The sequence below is a fragment of the Crinia signifera genome, chromosome 5, assembly GCF_055691185.1.
Source record: "Crinia signifera chromosome 5, ASM5569118v1, whole genome shotgun sequence".
Classification (NCBI taxonomy): Eukaryota; Metazoa; Chordata; class Amphibia; order Anura; family Myobatrachidae; genus Crinia; species Crinia signifera.
Genome location: NC_139221.1, coordinates 91,029,098 through 91,054,120, shown reverse-complemented (window position 1 = coordinate 91,054,120; position 25,023 = coordinate 91,029,098). Strand labels below are relative to the sequence as shown.

Here is a 25,023-nt window from a genome sequence, read left to right as displayed (position 1 = left end):
GCCTATGGTAGCCAGCGATAGTAAACAGACAAGACACATTACCAATGTGATCCAGTCGTCAGGCCAAAGGTACACACCCCCTGTGCTCCCCCATAACTACATTAATTATATAAATCAACAGCAGTTTTACTGCCAAAACGGCAACGTTTTTAGTCTGACTGAAAGAATAATCTTTTTCTTCCTATCCTGCAAAACTATCATTATTAAGTTAAGTCAAGTCTTACAGTAATTATTTGAAATAAGAGGGCATGGAAATTGATTTAGTATTGGAATAAAGTCCTCTGGCCTGGTGTAGAGTTGGTTGGAAATTTGGCCTATGCTGCTCATGAAATGGAACACATGTACATGTGAGGCCATAAACATTTAGCAGTATGATCGCCCACTAAACGTATGCATTTGTTACAAGTCTTCATCATTATGATCAGTGCATACTTGTGCCTACCCTATTTTAGGTGCAAAAAAATACATTTAACCCTTTGAGTACCAAGTGAATTTATAAAAAAAAAAAATATGTTGGCACTCAAAGGGTGAAACAAGTGCGTTTAAACATTCATCTGACTTTGCACAGTCCACATTTATACTGACATGCCCTCACTCAACTTGTGTATACCCCTACATCAGCTGTGCCAGCCTACACTGATTGACATTGTGTAAACATACACAGTATGCTATGCCAACAGGCCTACGTTTAGCACAACATCAGTAACACTGTTTGTGCGGGATGGAGTGACTGGAATAAAATACTGGGATGATTATCCGTAGGGGGGGATGCAGAGTACTTACTGCCCTCACAATGCTCGGCAGCCGCCACTCCGTGCTGAGGAGGCGATGGCTGTGTAGTCTTCCTTGAGTATCCAGATTCCGGTCTACAACATCAACCCCTACTACACAAGGATTCATGGGATTAGGGTATTTCCTCATGGCAGCCTTAATAACTGTATCCCATGGATGGCTATGTGAAAAAAAAAAAAAAAACCACAAGAAATAATATAATGATCCACATTTAATTGAACATTGTGTACTACTCACACTTTTCCTTTTCCAGATATTGATTCCTTACTGATCACCACATTGAAGACAATTATTGAAGAACATATTGTGATCAGGAAACTTTGAGAAAAAATATCAGGGTTACAACCAGAGGTGTAACTAGATATTTGTAGGCCCCATAGCAAAAGTTTGTAAGGGCCCCCTATTTAACTGATGGTGATAAATGTATGTAAAACATATTACTTAGACAGCAAAGATGGGCCCCCTTCAGCTCTGGGGCCCATAGCAGCTGCACCCCTTGCACCTATGGTATTTACGCCCTTGGTTACAACATAATATTGGTGTATAGTGCATATGTGGTGGTGCAGCCGCTATTGAACCTTGACGTGAGTGGGGAACAGCAATGCTGCCCCCTTCCCTGAGAACCTTGCTCTGCTTTGTTGAGATCACAGTTGGTTGCCTGGGAGACCACAGTGACAGCATTGAGACTCTCTAAATTTCATTATGAGCCCATCTATGCAGTATTCCACCCTGTACATGGGCGGGATTCACTAATAATCCCCGGTGCACATCCCGGAGGGAGGGAACACCTCCAAATGGAACTAGCTTGAGTGACTGTCAGGTAGGACTTCTAATAGGAAGTCACTGCCAGTCATACTGAAACCAGTGCAGTCTCTTAGCAGGGCCATAAATAGGGGGGAGCTAGGGGGTCAGGCGAACCGGGTGCTGCATAGGAAGGGGCATTAGGGGAGGAGCAAGTTGTCTGGTGCTTTGATGCTGCGGGACCTGGCGATACTGCGGGACCTGGCGATACAGGCAGCATCACCAGCCAAAAGGCAGAGAGTGTGACGACGATAAAAGATCAGCAGGTTGGGCTGGTAGTGGGATGGTGCAGGCTCGCGGCAGTGCAGAAGGCATTGGCAGGGAGGGGAGCAGCCGGTACAGAGGAGGGCAGCCCAGCCACATTGCAGCGGCATCTACAGTAAGTATGAGTATGCTGTGTATTATAGCTATATCACTTAAACGCCTATTTGCTGATTGAGCTGCATGTATTGAATGCAATCTGTATGCAAACATACAGCTCACAGAGTATAGTGTAGATGCTGCTCCTGTGTGACTGGGCTATTCTTGCTGTACCCTTGTGACACAGTGGCAGATTTTACCTGAGGGGCTGCAGTCCTGCACATAGGCGTGCGCAGACCATTTTCTTAGGGGGTGCACCATTGGAGGGGCTTGTCCAACCACCGCCTACTGGGCGTGTCCATCACCGCCTACTGGGCGTGTCCATCACCGCCTACTGGGCATCAATACAAACTACTGTAAATAGAAGGTGACTTATTTATGAATCACCCCCCCCCCCCACACACACACACACACACACACACACACACACACACACACACACACACACACACACACACACACAACACATACTAGTAACAGGGACAGTGTGTGCCGAAAGCACTGCAAAAATGTATACTGTAATGCCCATTACACATAATGCCACATGCCATGTACAATAATGTCCATTACACATAATGCCACACACCATAATGCCCATCACACATTATGCCACCCAACATAATGCCCATTATACATAATGACACACACAGTAATGCCCATGCCACATAATTGCACACACCATAATGCCCATTACACATTATGCCAGGGCTTGACAAATTTTTCTTAAATAGGGTCAACAGGGACAGTGCACGGCGAAGCCACGCGCCAAAAATTTACACTGTACTTCCTATTACATATCACATATCCAGTACTTAGTATACTAAATGCCATAATGCCCAATACATGTTACGCCACACACTGTAATGTCCAATACACGTTATACTAAACACTGTAATGCCAATTACAGGCCACACACTGTAATGCCCATGACAAATTGCGCACACACCATAATGCCCATTACACATTACGCCACACACCGTGATGAGCATTAACCGTTGTACCTCACACCATGGTGCCCATTACACCTCACACCATGATGCCCTTTACACACTGCGCTTCATACCCCGATGCCCATTACACATTGCGCTTCATACCCTGATGCCCATTACACATTGCGCTTCATACCGTGATGCCCATTACACATTTTGCTTCATACCCTGATGCCCATTACACATTACGCCTCACACTGTGATGCTCATTAAACATTTTGCCACACATGATGCCCATTACACAGTGTGAACACGGCATAAATGGGGCAGAGGACTGGACCCACTGGGACTGGCTGGATACATACTATATCTCCCTCTCTGACCCCCTCCTCATGTCCCACTTCACCTACTTTATCTTTTCTGGTCCCCTTGTGATAGAAACATTGCGGGAGCTGGGCAGGATGAGGTGGGGATTGCTGTGGTGGACGGCTGGCTCTGGTCTCTTTACTGCAGCCTGCGCAGGACCGGCGCAGGCTGCACAATCACAGACAGCATACTAGTCAGCCATCACAGCCCGCACTTCGCCGGTGGCTGTGACGGACTCGGGGAGCAGTGCTGTTGCGGATCCCAAATGGAGATCCGATCCCCACCTCCCCCCCCCCCCCCCCCCCGCACGCAACATCCCCCCCCCCCCCCACCACCACCACACCACTGTGCAAAGTCCGTGGCGCAGCAGGGGTAAGCGGACTTTAGTAAAAAAAAAAAAAGAAGAATAAGGACGTATGCCGGCAATCGTGCGGGGGGTGATTAGGAGGTGCCTGTGCACCCCTGGCACCCCCCGTGCGCACGCCTATGGTGCTGACCCTTTAGTGCCACACACAATTCCCCAATAGTGCCACATACATAGTGCCCCATAGTGCCACACACATAATGCCCCTGTAGTGCCACATGCATAATGCCCCGTGTATTGGCACACACATAATGCCCCATATTGCCACACTTATAATGGCCCCATAGAGCTATATACACAGGAGCTGCCTGGAGCCTGCGGAGGGAGGGGAGAGCTAGCTGCCACTGACGGAGTGTGTGGGGACCAAGCTGCCGCTGTCAGGCGGGGGAGAGAAGGAGGCTACCGCTTACGGGCGGTGGAGGGGGGGGGGGCTGCCATTGCCGGGCAGGGGAGAGAAGGAGGTGCTGGGCGCGCTGGCGGACGGTGAGGGGAAGCTGCCATTGCCGGGTGGCGGGGGTATGGAGGTGCTGGGCGTAGGAGGGACGAAGCTAACGTTGCCGGGCAGAGGGTGAAGGCGCTCACGCTGCTGGACATTTGCAGCTGCCGAGCAGATGGGGCGGCAGGCAGCATCCGGCCAGCGCTGCGCTGAAAGGGGAAGGATGCGGGGGTGGCGTCATTAGGAGGTGCCTGTGCACCTCCGGCACCCCCCGTGCGCACGCCTATGGTCCTGCAGCTCATAGGTAAAAACCGCCACTGGTTATCATCGTCACATGCAGCTAACCTAGGAGACATTCACATGTGGGTGTGCAGTGTATTTGTATTCGCACAAATGTGCCCATTTGTCCTTGCTTGCACACAACAAACATATACATAACACCCACATTAATTGCTTCCCATACAATGCGCTGAAATCTTCTCCAGCTGGAAACGTTCACATGGAGAAAAGAATAGAAATGACAATACAGAGTCCCGGGTACTACATTTGTAGTAACAGCGTCATTCATTGAAATGTCTCATATTTCTTGTTTTCTAGAAATTACTATAGAAACATATATTCGCACTCCAAGCTTGCTTATAGTGTGGAATGGATGTAACACAGACAAAATAGGTCACGGCCCGCTTCTGCTATATATTGCAGTAAAAAATAAATACAAATCTTTTTTTCTGGAAACAAAAAACACAATAAATGCACCACCTCTACCCCTGAGATAAATCTCTTGTTCACTAAAGCGAAGTCTCATTGATGCGCGTGGGCATAAAACAAAATGGAGGAGTGCCCGCAGCCTATTTTTAATTGTCAATGCCCCCCAGCAAACTGTTTCAATCTGTAGTACAATTATGGTGGTTTACACCCTGTGGCAAGTATTCAATGCCCGGGGCGAGCGGTTACAGTGAGCAGGGCTACCTGCTCGATGTCACCAATCGTGCCCACAGTGTTCAACTGACCCCCCTAATACGCTGATTCCCCCTCGCTCCGTTTTGGGAGCAAGGGGGAATCGTTGTATTTTGCTGCAGAAGCAGCGAAACCCGCAGTGAAATGCCGCTGATTCACTTCATTAGCCGCGGGAATCGCTGTTTGGGGGAATCCTCGCCATCCTGTGACAGCGAGGATTCCACGGAACATTGAATAGAGCAAGCGTCCGGCAAGGATCGCTGGTTCTCTGCGATCCTTGCTGTTTAACCCCCTCGCCGGCCGTGGTGACCATCATTGAATACAGGCCTTTGTCTAATTTAGACTGTTGCTTTGATGAGGGGAAAGTATCTCCTCCTGTATAACTGCTAGGGCCAGATGTACTAGGCTTGAAAATGTATACAATATAGAGTGATCAACCACCAGCCAATCAGCTCCTACCTGCCATGTTAGAGACTGTGTTTGAAAAACGAGAGGAAGTAACTGATAGTCTGGTGGCTTATCACTCTCCATTTTATCACTTTTCAAGGCTTCGTACATCTCTCCTCTAGTCTTATATGGCTTCAAGTATACTTCTGCTTCTGCTCTGTAAAAGGTATGTCAGATCATATGTGTAAAGTAAAGGCCCCCATACACTAGCCGATTTTGGTCAGATTTCAGCCAGATCAGTCGGATCTGGCCGAAATCGGACCAAAATCGTCTAGTTTTGATGTCCCCTCAGATCCGATGCGCGGTCCAGTGCGCATCGGATCTGCGTCGGGTGGTCGGACCTGCTGCACGTCCGACCACCCGACTTGGGACCTAGTGGGGCGGCGAGGCGGTAGAGGGAGCAGGAGGGGCTGGGTACGCTGCGGGGGACACAGGCGGCATAGAGCCGCGCAGGGGGAGCCGGCGGGAGCTGTCAGTATTGAATAAAAAAAAAAGCCCATACAATGCATGGGCGGCCTGTGATTGGCTGAGCGCTCTCTCAGCCAGTCAGCAATTTGCTGAGAGAGCGCTCAGCCAATCACAGGCTGCCCATTCATTGTATAGGCTTTTTTTTTCTAGCACTGACAGCTCCCGCCGGCTCCCCTGCCCGGCTCTATGCCGCCTGTGTCCCCCGCAGCGTCCCCAGCAGCGGGGGACACAGACGCTGTCCCCCGCAGCGTTACCAGCAGCGGGGGACACAGACGCTGTCCCCGCAGCGTCCCCAGCCCCCCTGCTCCCACCTCTGTAGCCCCCCCCCCTGCTCCCATGTGATAAATCGAGACGATTTATCACATGTAAAAAATGGCACATCAAGTGCCAATCTAATCAAGCTCCCCCGGGGAGCAGCCGGGGAAGCTCAGGGGGAAGTCGGGGGCGACTTGTCCTAAGGACAAGTCGCCCTAGTGTATGGGGGCCTTAAGAGGTAGGCAGACGATGGAACCAACACTACAGCACAATCCTGATTTGATACTGTAAGTGCAACAGCATCCATTAAGAGGATGATGAGAAATTAAAATATGGAAATGGATGAGAGAAAACGAATATTTGCTCATAAACACGAAAATGGTCAAAAACATTCCTGCAGGTGAATCCACAATTTAGCCAATTAATGAAATAGGAGAACCCCGCAGATTTTGCATGCCTTGTTGATGATATAGTCAACATTGAGCATGCAGCGCAGATGAGGGGGTCATTAACGATGCACGGGAGCACTAACTATATTGAGCATACACACTAAGTAATTTTTTAAAAGATATCACTCAGAAGGACCAAAATTAGCAATATCTTTTAAAAAGTGGCCCTGTGTCTATGGAGCTTAAAGGCCCATACACACTGGGTGACTTTGAGCTGAAAGCCACTCAAAACAGCAAGTTTGAGCGGCTTTCAGCTCAAAGCCGCCCAGTGTGTACGGCCCAGCGATGAGGGGTGAGGACTGCTGCGTGCTCCTGCATCATCGCCGGGAACACCGCTCATCTGCTGGTATTACCAACAGATGAGCGTCTTTGAAAGCAGCTTTGCATAGGCGGCGCTGGGTTTCCCGGGGCACACCGGCAGGACAGGCAGCAGGCTCTTTTAGCGGAGTGCTGCTAGAGGGGCAGGGCGCATTTTGCCCTTTAAAAATCGGGCAGGGTGCAGTGCCCCGCTAAAACAGCCTAGCGGGCACACTAGATAAGGTAAAAGGAGAAAAAGCACCAGCCAATGAACTGTGTTTGAAAATGACAGTTTGGAGTGGACTGGCTGGTGCTTTATCTCATTTCACTTTATCTCCACTTTATCTCCAATTTATCTCTTCTTCAGGCTTAATAAATCTGCCCCAGTGAGAGGTGTTCCACAGCACTACCAAGAATAGAGAAGCTTTGATCTATCTCCTTTGTAGCTATGGCATAATTTAATCAATTTCATGGACATCTACTTGATAATGTGTAACTCAATTGTCTTGTATTGAACATAGCATTGTATTGAACATAGCAGACAACAAATATTTGAATGGTTGGGTACTGAACTAAGATGTGTTGCCATTGCTAATATTACAAATATTTGCATTTTCATTTTTTCAATAGCAAAGTGTGCTTGTCAAATATTGGGGAGATATATATATCAAACTTGGAGAGAGATAAAGGGGGATATTCAATCACAATATTCAAGTCAGTGGCGGAAGTTTGTCCCAGTTGCCCGGAGGCAAAATCAATATTGGTGCCCCCTAAAAAGCTCAATCAGTAAGGTGTCTGTCTCTAGTAAGATAGGTCGTGGGTTCTAAAACAGGGTGTGACACTTGCAAAAATGATGTTAGGAGGAGGAGTCAGCCACAGAAGTGAAATTGATGACTTTCAAATAACTGATTTAAACTTGCAGATGAGGAGAGGTGCCCCCTTGGGAGCAGGAGCCCGGCGGCGGATGACTCCATTGCCTCCCAGAGTTACGCCTCTGATTCAAGTACAAACAACTTAGTTACAGTAGCTGCTAAGCCTGCCACTACAATTCACATGCACATTTCTATCCTATTACATACTTGCATGGCCATGAATACAAGAAGTTCTGATGTCAGCTGCTTTATATTCAGGACACAGCAACACTTAGCACACAACATTTGTTCCATCCTGGGAAGAATAGAGATTAAAGAGATATACTAAATGTTGAGCTATACTGAACTAAATGATAATTTTCTCATTTGACAGTGAAAGAATCCATAGTGCAAAAGCAATTTCTCTAACAGTGATCGTCAAGGAAACTATTCAAGATTGGGGTGCTCAGCGTCATACAGTGGCCTCTGTACCATGGGACTGGGCCCACACTATCTATTTAGCGTCAAGAAGAGAGCAGTGGGGCGGATACTGATTATCACATGCTTGATCATGCCCAATCTAGAAATGGGGCCCTAAAGGTGACTTGGGGGCCCTGGTCAATTTCCTAAAATACAATCAACATGTACAACCAAGTATTGGTCAATAAAGGGTCCACACTGATAAAATGGATCAATGCAGAATCGGCACCATCAAATCAATGACCACCCCAGGAAACACCCATATCTGGCACATCTAATGCATACTTATTTCATGGAAACTGGTTACAACGATTATGGGATCATAATTAATGTTTAGATGTGTTTTTGCTTCTCTGCACACATCAGGATTAAATTGATTTGGCCACAAGTCTGGTTAGTGCCCGGAATTATACGAAATATATTTCGATATAAGCCAACTGACTTTTAGAATGGGATTTACTAAAAACAAGTCATGTATTACATGAAAGAAAACTTAATAAGTCTCCTAAACCTGGACTTGTCAAAAATAGTTTTCTGCTCAATGGGTGGAGATTGGGCGCAATATAACAATTGAATACCAGTCTACAGTGAGGGGAGATCTTGGGGCGATACTCAATTGATCTATTTCTTTGTGCATATTGTGCACATTATGGTAAGTTTCTGATTATAAATCAGAGCTGTAACTAGGGGTGTGCAAGTGGTGCTGTCTCCAGGGTTCAGAACTGTCGCTGTCTAATGGCATCTACATTTGGCTTACGGGGGGCCTGGAATAACAGCCTGCAGCCAGTAGAACTGTAGCACTGAACTTGCAACTTGTCGAGTTGCACAGAAAGTCCACAGGACTCTCTAGGTAAGCCTCTGATGGCTCATGCTGGAACCCCTACCTTATATGATATGACATTATATCAGAATTTTGGGACAGGACATGTACAAGGCAAATATCTGGGTACTGGGTGATTTTACTGAGCGATTTTACATAAGACATACAACAGTGGCCCGATCCAGGAGGATGTTGTTGTTGGCTATACAGTATATTCAGATTGAAATGCATGTACATGGACTTTGCCAACAACCAGTGGGAGAGCGCATCATTTGCGTTGTAGTGCGTACAGTCACACTAAATGTTTTTAATCATTTGATGTTACGAATCGTCCTTATTGGCAAAATGTTTAAAATGTCATCTATTGTGTATCCAGAAGAAGCTCTGCAATAATTGTGCTTGAATTTCTTGACTTTCCAGAAACCTAACCTTTAACTTGACATGTGCAACTCCATTCTCTTTTCTTGTTTTTGGACTCTGTGTTCTCTTTTTATCCCCTGTGTTCATCTGGTCTCTGTCTTAGTTCTGGCTCCTTTCCAGTTACTTGTAATTATGCTCCTGAGACACTGACTTCATCTAATATGACTGTGTAAGTCATGTACCTGTGCAACCTTATTACACCAGTGCCATACCAGCCCTGTGTCTCCAATACTGATTTGTTATACATACTGCCAAGCCCTGGAATATGTTATAGAGCCTTACATATAACTAATGTTGATAATGGTTAGGAACCCTACCTTTCCAGTTAATGGTAATCCAAAACTTTGCTCCATCTTCTCCTTTCTAGGGTCTATCACTTTTAAGGGCCAGATGTATCAAGCTTCAAAAAGTTATAAAGTTGAGAGTGATAAACAGCCAGCCAATCAGCTCCCACCTGTCATTGGCTGGTGGTTTATCACTCTCCATTGTATCACTTTTTGAAGCTTGATACATCTGTACTTTAGTCTTTAACTGGACCATAAGATACCAAGGACATCTCCAATGAGCACCAGTGCATATGGGGCCCAACAGCTGGCCGACTTTTCCCTCTCTATGTTCTGTGAGAGGCAGGAACAGATAGACCTGATGCACTAGTCAGAGCTCTCCCTGTACCTGTTCTGCATTGCACCGGGTTTCACATTCTTAAGAAGTCCATACACTGGGCGATTTACCTGCAATTTTGATTCTTTCCCTGCAGCAATCATTCACAGGAAAAGGTGACTGTCAGGCGACTGGCAGCGGGTCTGATGCAATGCGTGGTCCCGTGTGCATCGCACCGGACCCTCTGAGTTGCCCCTGCTGCAGAAGCAATCTCTTGGCTGGAATTGCATGCAATATAGCAAGGGAGCATTGTGTACGACTTATCCGAGGGGAGAATAGTGTATGGGGTCCTTCACTCTGACCAACCAATGTTAATGTGATCAGTCTGAAAGCAAATTAGAATAAATTATCCGAAATACGTACTTTGCAGGTGAATGAGGGATAGCATTAATGGCCTATTATTATTGTGCTGCTATGGGGTGGAGGTAATGTGCTGCTTTATTGTGGGAGCATGTGCTGCTACATGGGGACGACGGTTTGCTATAGAAGACTAGGTGCTGATATAAGGAGGGTGACTGTACTGCTACAGTGAGAATGTTACTACAATAGGGACATGTGCTGCTACAGAGTTGATTAGGCGTATGTTTAATTACAGAGGTAAAGTTAGAAAAAGCTACATGGGAGCAGTGGCGTCACTAGGGGGTTGTGGAGGGTGCACATCTCACACAGGTGTCACCTCCTGCTCAATGACAGGAGCTGAGTAACACTGCATACAGCATCTGGCGGCGACAGTACTTCAGTGTAACTGGTCCCAAGGTGCAGCCCCTCAGTGATGAAAACAGGGGTTGAGGCTTGAGGCCACATCTCTTATTGATAAGACCACACCCTTTGCCACACACATCCATGCCCCCTTTCCCCTAAGCCACACAAACTGTATCAACCCGCACGGTTGACATTATAATGTAATGATGCCGTTGCATGGCGGGGGTAGAAGTGTGTTATTACAGGTACCTGTATGAAGAAAAGTGTATAAGTATTATTGGAAAGCGGTCATCTTTCAGATCAGATAAAATAGTGTGCCGAGCGTACAAGCGAAGCGAGCGATGCTAGGGGCTGCGGTGCATCTCCAACTGTGTCCATGTCGACTGTGTCGACATTCGGCTAAAAAAAGAAGAGGGAAAAACTCATGTCAACCTAATGACTTTGACCTAAACCCATGTCGACCTTGGCCCATGTCGACCTTAAGTCATGTCGACCTTGACCCATGTCGACCTTGACCCATGTCGACCTTTAACCCTGTCGACCTTGAGGCCAGTCGACCTTCTGAGGTCGACCTAATGACTGTAGACTTAAGTCTGTCCTGACAGATGTACCGCTTCCGTATTATTATACATATGATAAAAAGGAATGTTTTACTACAGGTGATAGGACTATAAATGTGAGTGGGAGAATGAATTATGACAGTGAGCAGTGAGCCTAATTCATTTTTGCAAGTACCGTAGATCTTAATAACCGCTTTAGGGCTCATCTACATAAGGCTGTAAGTCATTTTATGACACATCTCTCAGCTGTAGCAGCACATGTCCATGCTTTTACAGTAAGTGTCACCTTCACAATCTCCCTGACATGTTTTATTTTTTGTTTGAAAGGTAGGTAAGTACTGTATGGTTAAATTGTACTTGAAATAAATTGCATAGGCATCACATTTATTATCACCTTTATTATGCTGAGATTAAAGAAAGTAAAGGCCCCCATATATTAGTCCGACTTGTTCTAAGGACAAGTCGGACCTGATTTCCCCCTGCAGCTCCCCGGGAGGGGGACACACGATTAGGCACTGATGTGCCAAGTTTTGCCAATGATACATCGCATGTGATGTATCATTTGCAACTCCCGGGGTGCTACAAGTTGGAGGGAGGAGGGTGGCAAGGGACATCCAGGTGGCGGGTGGAGGACGCTGCGAGGTGGCTGGGGGGGCGCTGCTTGTAGCCCAGAGGCAGCGGACGCTGCGGGGGACACAGGCGGCAGTAACATAGAGGCAGGCAGGGGGAGCCGGGAGCTGTCAGCGCTGGAGAAAAAAAAAGCCCATACAATGAATGGGCGGCCTGTGATTGGCTGAGCGCTCTCTCAGCCAATTGCTGACTGGCTGAGAGAGCGCTCAGCCAATCACAGTCTGCCCATTCATTGTATGGGCTTTTTTTTGTCTCCAGCACTGACAGCTGCCGGCTCCCCCTGCCTGCCTCTACGTTACTGCCGCATGTGTCCCCCGCAGCGTCCGCTGCCTCTGCGCTACTAGAAGCGTCCCCCGCCCCCCCCCCCTGCTCCCTCCACCGGACGGAGCATTGACAGCTCCCTGCTCCGGCTCCCCCTGCCCATCTCCCTCGCCAGCATCCGCCGCCTGTGTCCCCTGCCCGGCTACATATAAGATTTAGCAAATCTTATGTGCACCTGGTCCGACCTTCTGACTCTGACCCGATGCGCACGGGACCGCGCATTGGGTCGGACCGGGTGTCTATACCTGCGATTTGGACCAATTTCACTGCCCGATCCATCTGAATCGGGTGAAATCGGGACCAAATCGCATAGTGTATGGGGGCCTTAACTATCACAGCAAATAGTTGCAAACAAATAAATCCCCAGGGTGTTATATAAACACTGTTGATTGTGGATATATGCTGGAAACAGGGGTCCGGCAGAGTCCTCAGCAATGTTATACTTAAGGCCCCCATACACTAGGGCGAGTCAGCCCCGATTTCCCCTGAGCTTCCCCAGCTGCCAGGGCCGGTGCTAGGGTGTCAGGCGTCCTCCTGCAAACCATACATTTTGCGCCCTTTCACAATGCCATTGCAACAAGCTGCAGCCAGATTGTTGGAGTGTATGCAACATGGGATCCTATGGAGGATCTCGGGTGCATGTACATTTATGCATATACCATCTCAGTGCTGTGTCCGCAAAATGTTGCAGGCACTAAAGGTGCCCATACACGCTGCGAGAATCGCATACGTTATGGGCTAGATCGCATCAAACGGCATGCATGCAATGTGTGTGCGATGCGATCCGAAAGCAGTACAAAAAGTATGTGCAGCACTCATGACTAAGGGGGAAAAGAGGGGAGAGAAGGAGAAGATGGAAGAAGAGGGGAGGAGATAGAGGGGGTGGAGTGTTGAGGACTGGCAGCGGCACGGGCACAGCACACTGAGAAGAGGGAAGGAAGGGGAGGCGGCGCTGCTGCCTGTTCGTCATTTGATTGACAGCTGACAGGCGCAGGGAGCAATGGGTAGGGGGCGGATCCGGACATGACATGTCATCCAGGCATTCACAGACAGCGCTACATGCCTCAGCGCAAGTGTCCGTGAGGAAGAGGGTCACAGGAGGAGGACAGTGTGTGCGCGGTGCAGGGTGCTGCTCAGCCTCTCCATACTGCCGCCCGCTGTCAGACAGGCGCTGCAGGAGGCAGTGACAGTGAGGGCTGAGGCAGCTTTAGCAGAGCAGGGAGGGAGACAGCGCCTTTTCAGCATGGCGCCTCCCTGCTTTGCAGGAGCTGCTGAGTGGGTAGCGCCGGCCCTGCCAGCTGCTCCCCGGGGGAGCTTGATAAGATTTGGCGGATGCGATTTATCACATGTAAACCCGGGGAGTAGCAGGGGGGGGGGGGGGGGAGAGGAGAGGGTCCGTGGCAGGGGGCGCCGCGGGGACCGGAGAGTCAGCAGTGGCGAGCGGCGGTAGGCGGGAGCATAGTAAAATAAATCCTATTCAAAATCTGGGCGGCCGCTGATTGGCTGAGCTCTCAGCCAATCAGCGGCCACCCAGATTTTGAATAGGATTATTTCTATTCTCCCGCTCGCCGCAGGGTCTGGTGTAGCGGTGGGAGTAAATCCTATTTCTAACGTTGGGCTGCTGGTGGGGTGCGGCGCGCTGCTTAGAAGGGCAGAGGCAGCATGCATGGGACGCTGCGGGGGACAGTGATAGTAACGGAGAGCTGGGCAGAGGGAGGCGGCGGGAGCTGTCACTGTCAGTGCTGAGAAAAAAAAAAGCCCATACAATGAATGGGCAGCCTGTGATTGGCTGAGCGCTCTCTCAGCCAATTGCTGACTGGCTAAGAGAGCGCTCAGCCAATCACAGGCTGCCCATTCATTGTATGGGCTTTTTTTTTTTCAGCGCTGACAGCTCCCGGCGGCTCCCCCTGCCCGGCTCTCCATTAGTGCTGCCTTCCCTGCAGCGTCCGCACTCCGCTGCCTCTTCCCTAATAGCAGCTTCCGCCCCGCAGCGTCCCAGCCACCCTGCTCCCTCCACCTACCCGGGAGCACAGCCTCCTGCTCCAGCGTCCCCTGCCCGGCTGCACATAAGATTTAGCAAATCTTATGTGCAGCCGGTCCGACCTCCCGACTCCGATCCGATGCGCACGGGACCGCGCATCGGGTCGGACCGGGTGTCTGGGCATGCGATTTGGCCCGATTTCACTGCCCGATCCATCTGAATCGGGTGAAATCGGGACCAAATCGCATAGTGTATGGGGGCCTTTAGCTGCAGAACACAATATATCAGCATGACATGTCTGTGAGTATTACAGCATGCTGGGATATATGAGACAATATTTATCATGGCACAATTTTATTTTGATTACAATATATTGGAATTATTATGGTAAAAACATACATTCATAATCCTCAGTCTTTTTTTTATTGCTTGTCCTGTATAAATAAGTCAGTAACGAAAAAAGAAATTCATATTTTGTAGGGTTGATGCTAAGTGGGCATACATCCAGGGGCGAAATTGACAGGGGGGAGGCACCATGATAGGAGAGGGTTTGGGAGGGGGCGGGAGAGGGCAGGAATGGGATTAAAAATTGGCCCTGGCGTTTGAAGTACACAGGCTCAATTTGGCGGCAAAAGTGAAGGAAGTAGTTGTGCGTGTGCCGAAGGCACGCTCTGGAAAGGGGGTGTGGCCACTCAAAAGGGGGCATGTTCTTGAGTGTAGTGCACCACACCATATACAACTTCTACACATTGTACAACAAAAGACTAGACCCAGTATACTTGCCCCTTACACACAGGGCCGGTGCAAGGCACCGGAGCGCCCCAGGCGAGTCGGGGTGGGGGCGCCCCGGTGCCGGGCGGGGGGGGGGGGGGGGGGTCTGGTCTTGGTACCTGCGTAAAAAAAACTTCTGTCCCCGGCGTCCCTGCTGAGTGCTGGTGTAGGGGTGTCCGTGCCGCCGGGGGAGCCTGCGGCGCTGTTATCGTGTATACGCTTGTCGCGCCCGGCGGGGTCCCTACAGAGCATAGAAAATAACGCCGCGCGCATAGCGCTAGTTATTTTCTATGCTCTGTAGGGACCCCGCCGGGCGCGACAAGCGTATACACGATAACAGCGCCGCAGGCTCCCCCGGCGGCACGGACACCCCTACACCAGCACTCAGCAGGGACGCCGGGGACAGAAGTTTTTTTTACGCAGGTACCACAGTGCAGGGGGTGAGGGGCGAACTGCCGCCCTCCAGGTGCCGGCGCCCTAGGCAAATGCCTAGAGCTGCCTAGTGGTGGCGCCGGCCCTGCTTACACATGATGCCAAATGGAATGAGGCAAAAATTACATAATGCCACATGGATTGAGCCAAAATTCACATAATGCCACACGGATTGAGCCAAATTTCACATAATGGCACACAGATTGAGCCAAAATTCACATAATGCCATTGGATTGTGCCAAAATTCACATAATGCCACACGGATAGAGCCAAAATGCACATAATGCCACACGGATTGAGCCAAACTTTACATAATGCCACATGGATTGTGCCAAAATTCACATAATGCCACATGGATAGAGCCAAAATTCACATAATGCCACAAAGACAGCCGAGCAGCCGCTGACAGCCATTGACAGCCGGGCAGAGAGCGGGAGGCTGCCCGGCTGTATTCAGAGCACTGCAGGTCCCGCTATTTGAAATAATACCCCTTTTACACCAGAAAATGCAGGGAATTACTCGGGACTATAGTCCCAGGATCATGCAGGGACATTCCCGGGTTGGCCCCTTTTACACCAGCCTAGTCCCTGCATTTTCTGGTGTGAGGGGGAGATAAAACCATCCCTCCCTCCTTTAACTGGCTATCTCATGTAACCGGCTATATCTTCGGAACCAACTGACCCATTTACATGAGACTAGTATCATATTGAAGAACTTTTGAGTGGGCTTCGATTTTGGTCCTGTGAAACTGGAACGTTTGGTTCCAGAGTAATCTGCCCTTAAAGAACGTGAACAGCCATGAAATTACATTTCAAAATTAAAATTCAATAATAATAATAATAATAATAATAATAATAATAAATATATATTTTTTAATAAAGACAGGCCGGCCATTGATTGGCTGAAAATGCTCTCTCAGGCAGTCAGCGGCCTCGCCGCTTCACCACTGGCAAACACCTATGGAATCGCACCCAACACATTGGCCCATATTCAGATCTGATCACATTACAAATTTGTTTTCAAAATGGGCAAAACCATGTGCACTGCAGGTGGGGCAAATGTAACATGTATAGATAGAGTTAGATTTGTGTGGGTTATTTTGTTTCTGTGCAGGGTAAATACTGGCTGCATTATTTTTACACTGCAATTTAGATTTCAGTTTCAACACACCCCACCCAAATGTAACTCTCTCTGCACATGTTACATCTGCCCCACCTGCAGTGCACATGGTTTTGCCCATTTTGAGAATAAATTTGTGCTGCGACCAGATCTGAATAAGGGTCATTGTGTGTGCTAAAAAGCACCCGTGATGTGCCACTGATGGGTCCGATCCAATAGATTTTATGTGCAGGACGTTCGACCCGATGCGCACGGGACCGCGCATCAGGCCGGATGGGATGTCAAACAAATCCGATATGGGACGATTTCTCGGCCCGATCTGTCGGGATCGGGTGAAATCGGCCCCAATCGGATAAGTGTATGGGCACCTTATGTGTGACACTACTTCACAAGCACAGTTATTAAATGCTATTCTAGCCTGCTTTTTTCTGGCCGCATCCCCCACAAGTTCCCTCCAGTGTCAAAACATGCTATCATATGAACTATCATTATTATCAGTTCCTAGTTCCTTCCCTTTCGTTGCATTTATGACTATATCACATTACTACCAAGCATTAAAAGTAGACTGTAAATTGTACAACAACAAAGCTATTCAACATGACCAAGGTATACATTTTTAATACCAAAAAAAGAAGAGAAGAGCTCATGTCCCTACAGGAACAATGGAGGAAAATGATCCAGACTGAAACCTAGGTCTCACTGTATACAACAGTGCCGAGAGGCTCATGAAATACAATATACGCACAACTACAACTCTCACATACAGAGCAGTCCCAGACCAAACGCATTTCGGTGATCGTGCAATCTATAAATAGAAAGCATATGCAAAGGAGACAAATACTGATAAAAGGATCATAGGCCTATAAATAATGCCATTTTTATAATGATAAATGCCATTAGTATAGAGGACTATGGGAGTCATTGTGATCTGGTCGCTCCATTGCAAATTCGCAACGCAAACCGATGTTGGCGGCCTGCGGATGTGCATAATCGCCTATGAGTATGCTTAGGCGCTTAAACTTATAAAAGACTTGGGAAATTATTCACTTCTTTTTCAGTATAGCTAGAGGATTAACAGTCAGCTATAAGCATTACACTGTGGCTAGCTGTCTGCCCAGACCTATTGAATCACCTCCTGCCATACTTGCCTACTTTTGAAAACTAGTTTCAGGGAGATTATAGTTGGTAGTAGAATTTTGCACAGCACCCCACTGAGGGGGCGTGTCATGCTCCACCCAAAGGGGTTGTCTAGTTCCATATATGGAGAGATTGTGGCACCTAGAAGTGTGGGTGTGTACTGCTACATCTGAGAGGAATCTTTTAAAATGACTTATATACAAATGTAGATGAGCCCCAAAGCAGTTAGTAAGAGTAACTTGGCAAAGTGCTGGGAAATTGTGCTGATGATTCAATGTAAATGGGAGAGAGGGAGATTGCTGCTATTTCAGGGAGTCTCCCTCTGTGGGATAACATGCAGGGAAACTCCAGCACTTTTAAAAAAATATATGACTTAGAGGAAAATTTACTAAGATGGTTCTATTTCACATGGGGTGTTACTATGAGCAACCAATGAGAAACTATCTATTATCTTCTAGAAGGTGCTAAATAAGAAATAGATTCTGATTGGTTGCCCATAGCAACACCCCCCTTAAAATCGGGCATTAAACACAGAGGTTTTCCCATGCGTGAACCACAACTGGTAATTGAATATAAGTATATATAATATAAGTATATATAATATAAGTTTTAAAACATTTGTGAACACAGTAGAACATATTTACATGTATTTAATATGGAAATCAATATGGATGTATCATCACTGATTACATTTAGGGAGTTCTTCTGGTTGATTCGCAAGGCTGCCAATACGCAGCCTTGCGAGTCCACCAAACCCCACCCGCCGAATGTCAGCTGCCCGCCCTGTCCTCGGTCAGGACACACGCAGGCCTACCACAGAGAGTTTCTTAGCTTTGTGTGTGCACACCACATCATTTGATGGACGTGGACCATCGAGTGATGTGGGTTTCGCCCCATAGGCTGCGAAGGGATGTTTATGCAAAACATCCATTCACAACCATACGTGCGAATTTGCCCTGCGAAGGGGGCGGCGGCATGTGCAAGCGGGTGCACCGCACTGAGAACTTTGCAGCACTGCGTGACAACCCTCTATGTATGCCTGTGTAATATATATATGGAATAATACTGTATATTTATCTTTGGTTAACAATACTAAAATTCAATAAATTGTTTAGCCACTATATAAAGGAACAATGCTGCATGCTCTGGATTATAGATTATTATTTATTGCTAATATTTTATCACAGCTGAGAGTTATGTTGTTCCTTAAAATACCTAAGTGCTCCTAATACTGTAAATAATTAGGGAATGGTGGAGAACCCACTGTGTACACAGACATGATTTACACACACGGGTTGGGATCATTGAGTCGACCATAAGATGGTCGACAGTCATTAGGTCAACACCATTAGGTTGACATACTAGAAGGTCGACAGGAGTCTAGGTCGACATGGGTTTAGGTTGACAGGGGTCTAGGTGGACATGGGACACAGTTGACAGGTGTCTAGGTCGACACATGTGTGTTTTTTTTTACCCGAATGTCGATACAGTCGACATTGACACAGTTTTAAATGCACCGCGTCCCCTTGCATGCTTCGGGCACGGTGGTTGACTACGCACGGCACACTATTTTATTCTCCCACCACGCCCTATTGGATAGTAGGGCATGCAATACCACCTGTTGGAACATGGAGGCTCAAAAAAAGTCAAAAAACCCATGTTGACCTTTTAACTGTCGAACTAAACCATGTTGACTTAACGCAAGTATTGACCTTGTCCCATGTCGAACTAGGCCCCTGTCGACCGTCCAGTATGTTGACCTAATGGTGTTGACCTAATGACTGTTGACCATCTTATGGTTGACCCATCGAACGTATCCCATACACACTTTCCTACTTTTGAAGAGTACAGTAGTTTCAGAGAGATTCCAGTTGATAATAGAATCCATGGAAAGCGTGCACCACAACGGTGACTTGTGTGTGGGGGGGCCTGCTATGCCTAAAGGGCATGAGCACCAAGTGGTAGGGGGTAGAGGAAGGTGGGCACCCATTGGTAAGGGAGATTTTAGCAGATGAAGGTGGGGGCAGGTAAGTATCCTGTAGAAAGGTGTGTGTGTGTGTGTGTGTGTGTGTGTGTGTGTGTGTGTGTGTGTGGTTGGTGAGTACCCAGTAGCAGGGAGAGTAGTAAGCACCCAGTAGCTAGCAGTGAGGGATAGAAGGAGGGCATGTGAGCATCCAGTGGCACGGGGGTAGGGAAAAGTGGGCACCCAGTGGCAGTGGATATGTTAGCAGGTGAGTAAAGGTGCAGGTGGGGGCAGGTAAGTATCCTGTAGCGATGTGTGTAGGGGGGGAGAGCAGGGGTGGCAAGTACCCAGTAGCACGGAGTGTGGTGAGCACCCAGAAGCTAACGTTGAGGGATAGAAGGAGGGGATGTGAGTACCCAGTGACAGGAGAAGCGTTACCAGCTTAGAGACAGCATAATAAAACATTTCCACCTCAGGAGCCAGGAGGTGCAGAGAGGACGGCAGGGGGAGAATAGATCTTTCTCTGGCAGTGACGATTCATCCAGAACTACCAAGGCATGCAGTAATGCTCTGGCCCCGGGTCACAATCATTATCATGACATACAGTACATACAGGAGCTACTCTTCTGGATCAGTATCGTGACACACTCTCCTAGATCAATATCATGACATAGTTGCCTACTCTTCCAGGTTAGCTGGGAGGCTCCTGAAAAGGAGGTGGCTCTCCCTGCTACCCAGAAGAATGAACCCGGGTTAAAAGATCTGTGGTAAAAGAGTATAACACACTGTCTTTGAGAGGATATGTTTACATATATGCAAAGAGGATTATTAATAGGCAACATTTATAGACAATATGTTTTAACAATAAGATACATATCCATTACAATACAATGTGAACTATACTGTAATGTGAGACAAAAGGCCATATATTTGCACCTATGCCCACCACTCACTAGTTGTGCCCATAGCAAACCAAGGGGGGGGGGGGGTTTGTTCTGGTAGCCCGGAAACCCCTCCTCTTGGCAAGTGCCTTAAAATATGACAACAATAGCACTGGTATATAATATGATCAATCGAGCTATCACCACATCATGCAGTGGGGTGTGGGTTGTTAGATCTACACCAAGTAGGTCGACAAGTATTGGGTCGACACCACTAGGTCAACAGGCAGCAATGTCGACATGGGTCTAGATCAACATGGGTCAAGGTCAACATGTGACTAGGTCGACATGACATTAGGTTGACACAAGCATTAGGTCGACATGGGCAAGGTCGACAGTCAAAAGGTTGACATGGGGTTGTTCACAGTTTTTTGACCCGAATGTTGACAAAGTCGACATGGACACTATTTAATTCTCCCACCGTGCCCTAGTGGATGGTAAGGCATGAAATACTGCCTATCGGCACATGTCGACTCAAAAAAAGTGAAAAACCCCATGTCCAAATTTTGACTGTTGACTTAGCCCATGTTGACCTATTGCTTGTGTCGATTTAATGACCTGTCGACCTAGACCCATGTCGACCTAAACCCATGTCGACATTGCTGCCTCTTGACCTAGTGGTGTCGCCCCAATGCTTGTCGACCTAGTTGATGTAGACATAATGACCGTATCCCATGCAGTGTAAGGGACAGAGCCTAGTGTATCAGCTTCTTCTACCACATTTACTGTATGTGTGGATCTGAGCCCTCAAACATTGCAATGGACCAGAGAGCAGCTGCCAGGAGGAAGAGACAGGAGCCTTACCATGAAGTGGGAGATTGTGAGCTTAGAAAGTGCAGTGCTGACCAATTAATTTTTTTAAATGTATGAAACAGCCTATACTATAGACCATCTGTGCTGTTAAATATTAATACTCTATTTCATAGTATGCAATGTATACAAATACCAATTTTTAGGGCTTCTACCATTCCCCCAAATTCCCATTCTTACTCCAATGCAGAGTGGGAGATTTTGGAATACATTTGGAAACCCCCCTCTAAAAATCATGCGTTTGACACTGGATTTTTTTACAGACAATCCCTTCTTTTTCCTTAAAAATAATTACATTTTGTTTATTGCCAGGTTAAATTAAGCGTGGAAGCACATTAGACAAATATACACATTTCCTTGTGAACCTCTGCAGGGTGCATGGAAAATGTGCAACGTTCATGGTTATGAAGGTGCTGGAGAAATCTAACTATTGGCCCTGACTAATATCCCCAAAAGATTTGTATAGCAATTAGTGTTCTACCTGACACAATGGCCTCAAGATTCACTCATATTAAAGCGATAACACTGGAAAATATGGTTAATAGCTTTGACAAGTATTACTGAATGATTGCGGATTATTAGATAGTCAATAGGCCTACCCCAAAAGGTCGACATGGAATAGGTTGACAGGGTCAAAATGTCGTCAGGGTCAAGGTTAGACACATGTAAAGGTAGTCAATCGTTTTTCCTTTTTTTGGTGTCAATGTCGACAACTGTTACTGTAACGTGTACCCTTGCTGCGCTTGCCATGCTTTGGGCACTATTATATTCTATGCCGACGTGGTTTTACAAAAAAATCAAAATTTACATGAAAAACTCATGTCTACCTTTGAATATGTCTAGCTTCTTCATGTCATTTTGTCCATGTCGAGATTTTGACCCTGTCAACCTATTCCATGTTGACCTTTTGGGGTAGACCTACTGACTGTCTTTCTAGACACTGTAGACCAGTGTTTTCCAACCACTGTGCCGTGGCACACTAGTGTGCCTTGAGCTGTTCTCAAGTGTGCCCCCAGATCTAGAGATGCCCAAACCAGTTTACAGCCACCACCAGTTCAACTGTTATTTACTGGTCTCTTCTTTTCATGTAAAGGGCCAATGTATTTTATTTGTGTTACCTGTGGGGACCAGTGTGATTGTTTTTTATATGGGAGCCAAGAGGTTTGTTTTTTTCCTGTGGGGGCCAGTGTGTTTTGCCCTGTGGGGATCTCATGGTGTGCCTTGGCAATTTTAAAATCTTATTTAGTGTGCCGCAAGGTAATAAGGTTAAAAATCACTGCTGTAGACCTATGAACCGGAACCATTACTGAATGGGCATCTTATAAGGAAATACACACTACGGGGTACATTTACTAAGGTGGGAGTTCTATTGAAGATGGGATGTTGCCCATAGCAACCAATCAGATGCTACTTCTTTAGAACTTTTAGAAGATAATAATAGAATCAAATTGGTTTCTATGTGAAACATTCCATCTTCAATAGAACGTCCATCTTATTCAATTTACTCCTATATACTGTATTTATGTATGTATGTATGTATGTATGTATGTATGTATGTATGTATGTATGTATGTATGAGGGTCTGTGTGTGTGTGTGTGTGTGTGTGTGTGTGTGTGTGTGTGTGTGTGTGATTAATAGTTAAAGCCACATTGCTGTAGCCTAATTTTTTAATGATGTTTTGCCAAAATATTTAGGGAATTACTTCCTGAATATTATTATAATTTAAAACAAGAAAAATGAGCATATATGCTGGCGACACATCCATCACCAATATACAAATATTACTGCGTACATGTATCAGTGTATCTGTACTTATAATATCTCTGATATTCTACCGGATGTGAGTGTGGATCCCTGGATACTGTACTTATAATAAGGTATTTCCTAATATCTGCTACCTAGTACATGGCTATAGCCATACAGGGTTGGGATCGTTTGGTCAACACCGTTAGGTCGACATGGGGAAAGGTCGGCATGGGACAAGGTCGACATAGGATTAGGTCGACAGGTCAATAGATCGACACAAGCATTAGGTCGACAGTCAAAAGATTGACATGGGGTTTTTTTGCCCCGAATGTCGACACAGTCAACATGGACACAGTTTACAGTGCACCGCATTCCCTTGCAACACTCGCTTCACTCGCTATGCTTCAGGCACGGTGTCTCGCTGCGCTCGGCACACTATTTTATTCTCCCATCAGACCCTAGTGGATGGTAGGGCATGAAATACCGCCTGTCGGCACATGTTGGCTCGAAAAACAGTGAAAACCCCCATGTCGACCTTTTGACTGTGGACCTAATGCTTGTTTTGACCTAATGACCTGTCAACCTAAACCCATGTCGACCTATCCCCATGTCGACCTAACAATGTCGACCTAATGACTGTGGACCAACTTGCTGTAGACCCAATGACCGTATCACGCCATACATTACATTATTATGTGCATACATTACATTATTATGTGCATACATCCATCTAAGTGATTCCCTTTGTCTGAGAACAACTACTGTAACACAAGCTGGAAGGTTCCTGATTTTCTCACAGCCTACAGTGTAACAAAGAAGAATGAGCAATTGCAGTAAATGACAATACAGTACATATTGTAGTGCCTGAGTTCTCTATTATGCAGCATTGTATATTGCACTGACAGAACATGCAATAAGCTGTATGATTTGGGAATGCATGCCATCACCCCACATCCCTCACACCTGCAGGCCACATGGGCACCACGTTTCGGGGACACCAATGCTAGGGTAATACCTGAAGACATGCTCAGAGCTCCAGATCTTCATGCCTGCTGCTGGTGATGCCGGTCTCTGTATTGTGCAGAGCTGTCAGTAGGTATTATGGCTGTGTCATCGCTGTAGCCTCAGCTGGCAGAGCATTGCGTGCATGTACAGCTCACACTGCATATCTGCATACAACGGGCCCGGTAGCCGCACATCAGGCAGTGGGTGTGTGAGGGATGTCACCGGCTCTCCTACTGCTGCTGCTCCCCGGGTACCACCGGCTGCTGCTGCTGTACAGGTCCCTCCTCCTCCAGCAGCAGCGTGCCGCATCAGCAGCAAGACGTGTGACAGAGCCAGCTCTGCTGCTCAGTGGGATGCAGGATGGACCAATGGATGCTGCGGGTGGGGGTTTCTCTACCACTAATAAATCATCAGACAATAGATGCACGATTACTGGAGGCTTCAGGACGCTGAGGCTGACGCTGACAGTGAGCCAAAGGAAGGATGGAAAGGCACCCCACCATGTTACCCAGGGGCGGATCCAGGATAAAATGACAGGGGGGGCACCATGATAAAAAAGGGTTTGGGTGGGGGAGGGGCGGTGTTATTGGTGCCAGTGTACATGTAAAGAGAGCAGCAGGAGAGGGTGGTAATGGAATTAAAAATAGGCCCTGGCATTTAAAGTACGCAGGCCCACCACGGCGACAAAAGTGAAGGATGTAGTTGTGCGCGCGCCAAAGGCGCGCTCCGGAAAAGGGTGTGTGGCCACTCAA

General features: G+C 47.3%; 1 protein-coding gene across 3 annotated transcripts in view; it reads right to left on the bottom strand.

Annotated features, from left to right (window-relative positions):
- The window catches only part of PRELID3A (PRELI domain containing 3A), a 45,892-nt gene extending 21,300 nt beyond the window's left edge, over nt 1-24,592 (bottom strand). Inside the window, exons 1-2 of one of the 3 annotated variants that reach the window (XM_083187676.1) lie at nt 24,282-24,592; nt 793-952 (exon numbers count right to left, since the gene is read on the bottom strand). In XM_083187676.1, coding sequence (XP_083043802.1) covers nt 793-952; nt 24,282-24,313 — 192 coding nt within the window. In that variant the 5' untranslated portion in view covers nt 24,314-24,592. Of the gene's footprint in view, nt 1-783; nt 953-24,281 lie in introns of all 3 variants that reach the window. The other 2 variants (XM_083187677.1, XM_083187675.1) reach the window with 2 other exon arrangements.
- Nucleotides 24,593-25,023: the final 431 nt, after the last annotated feature.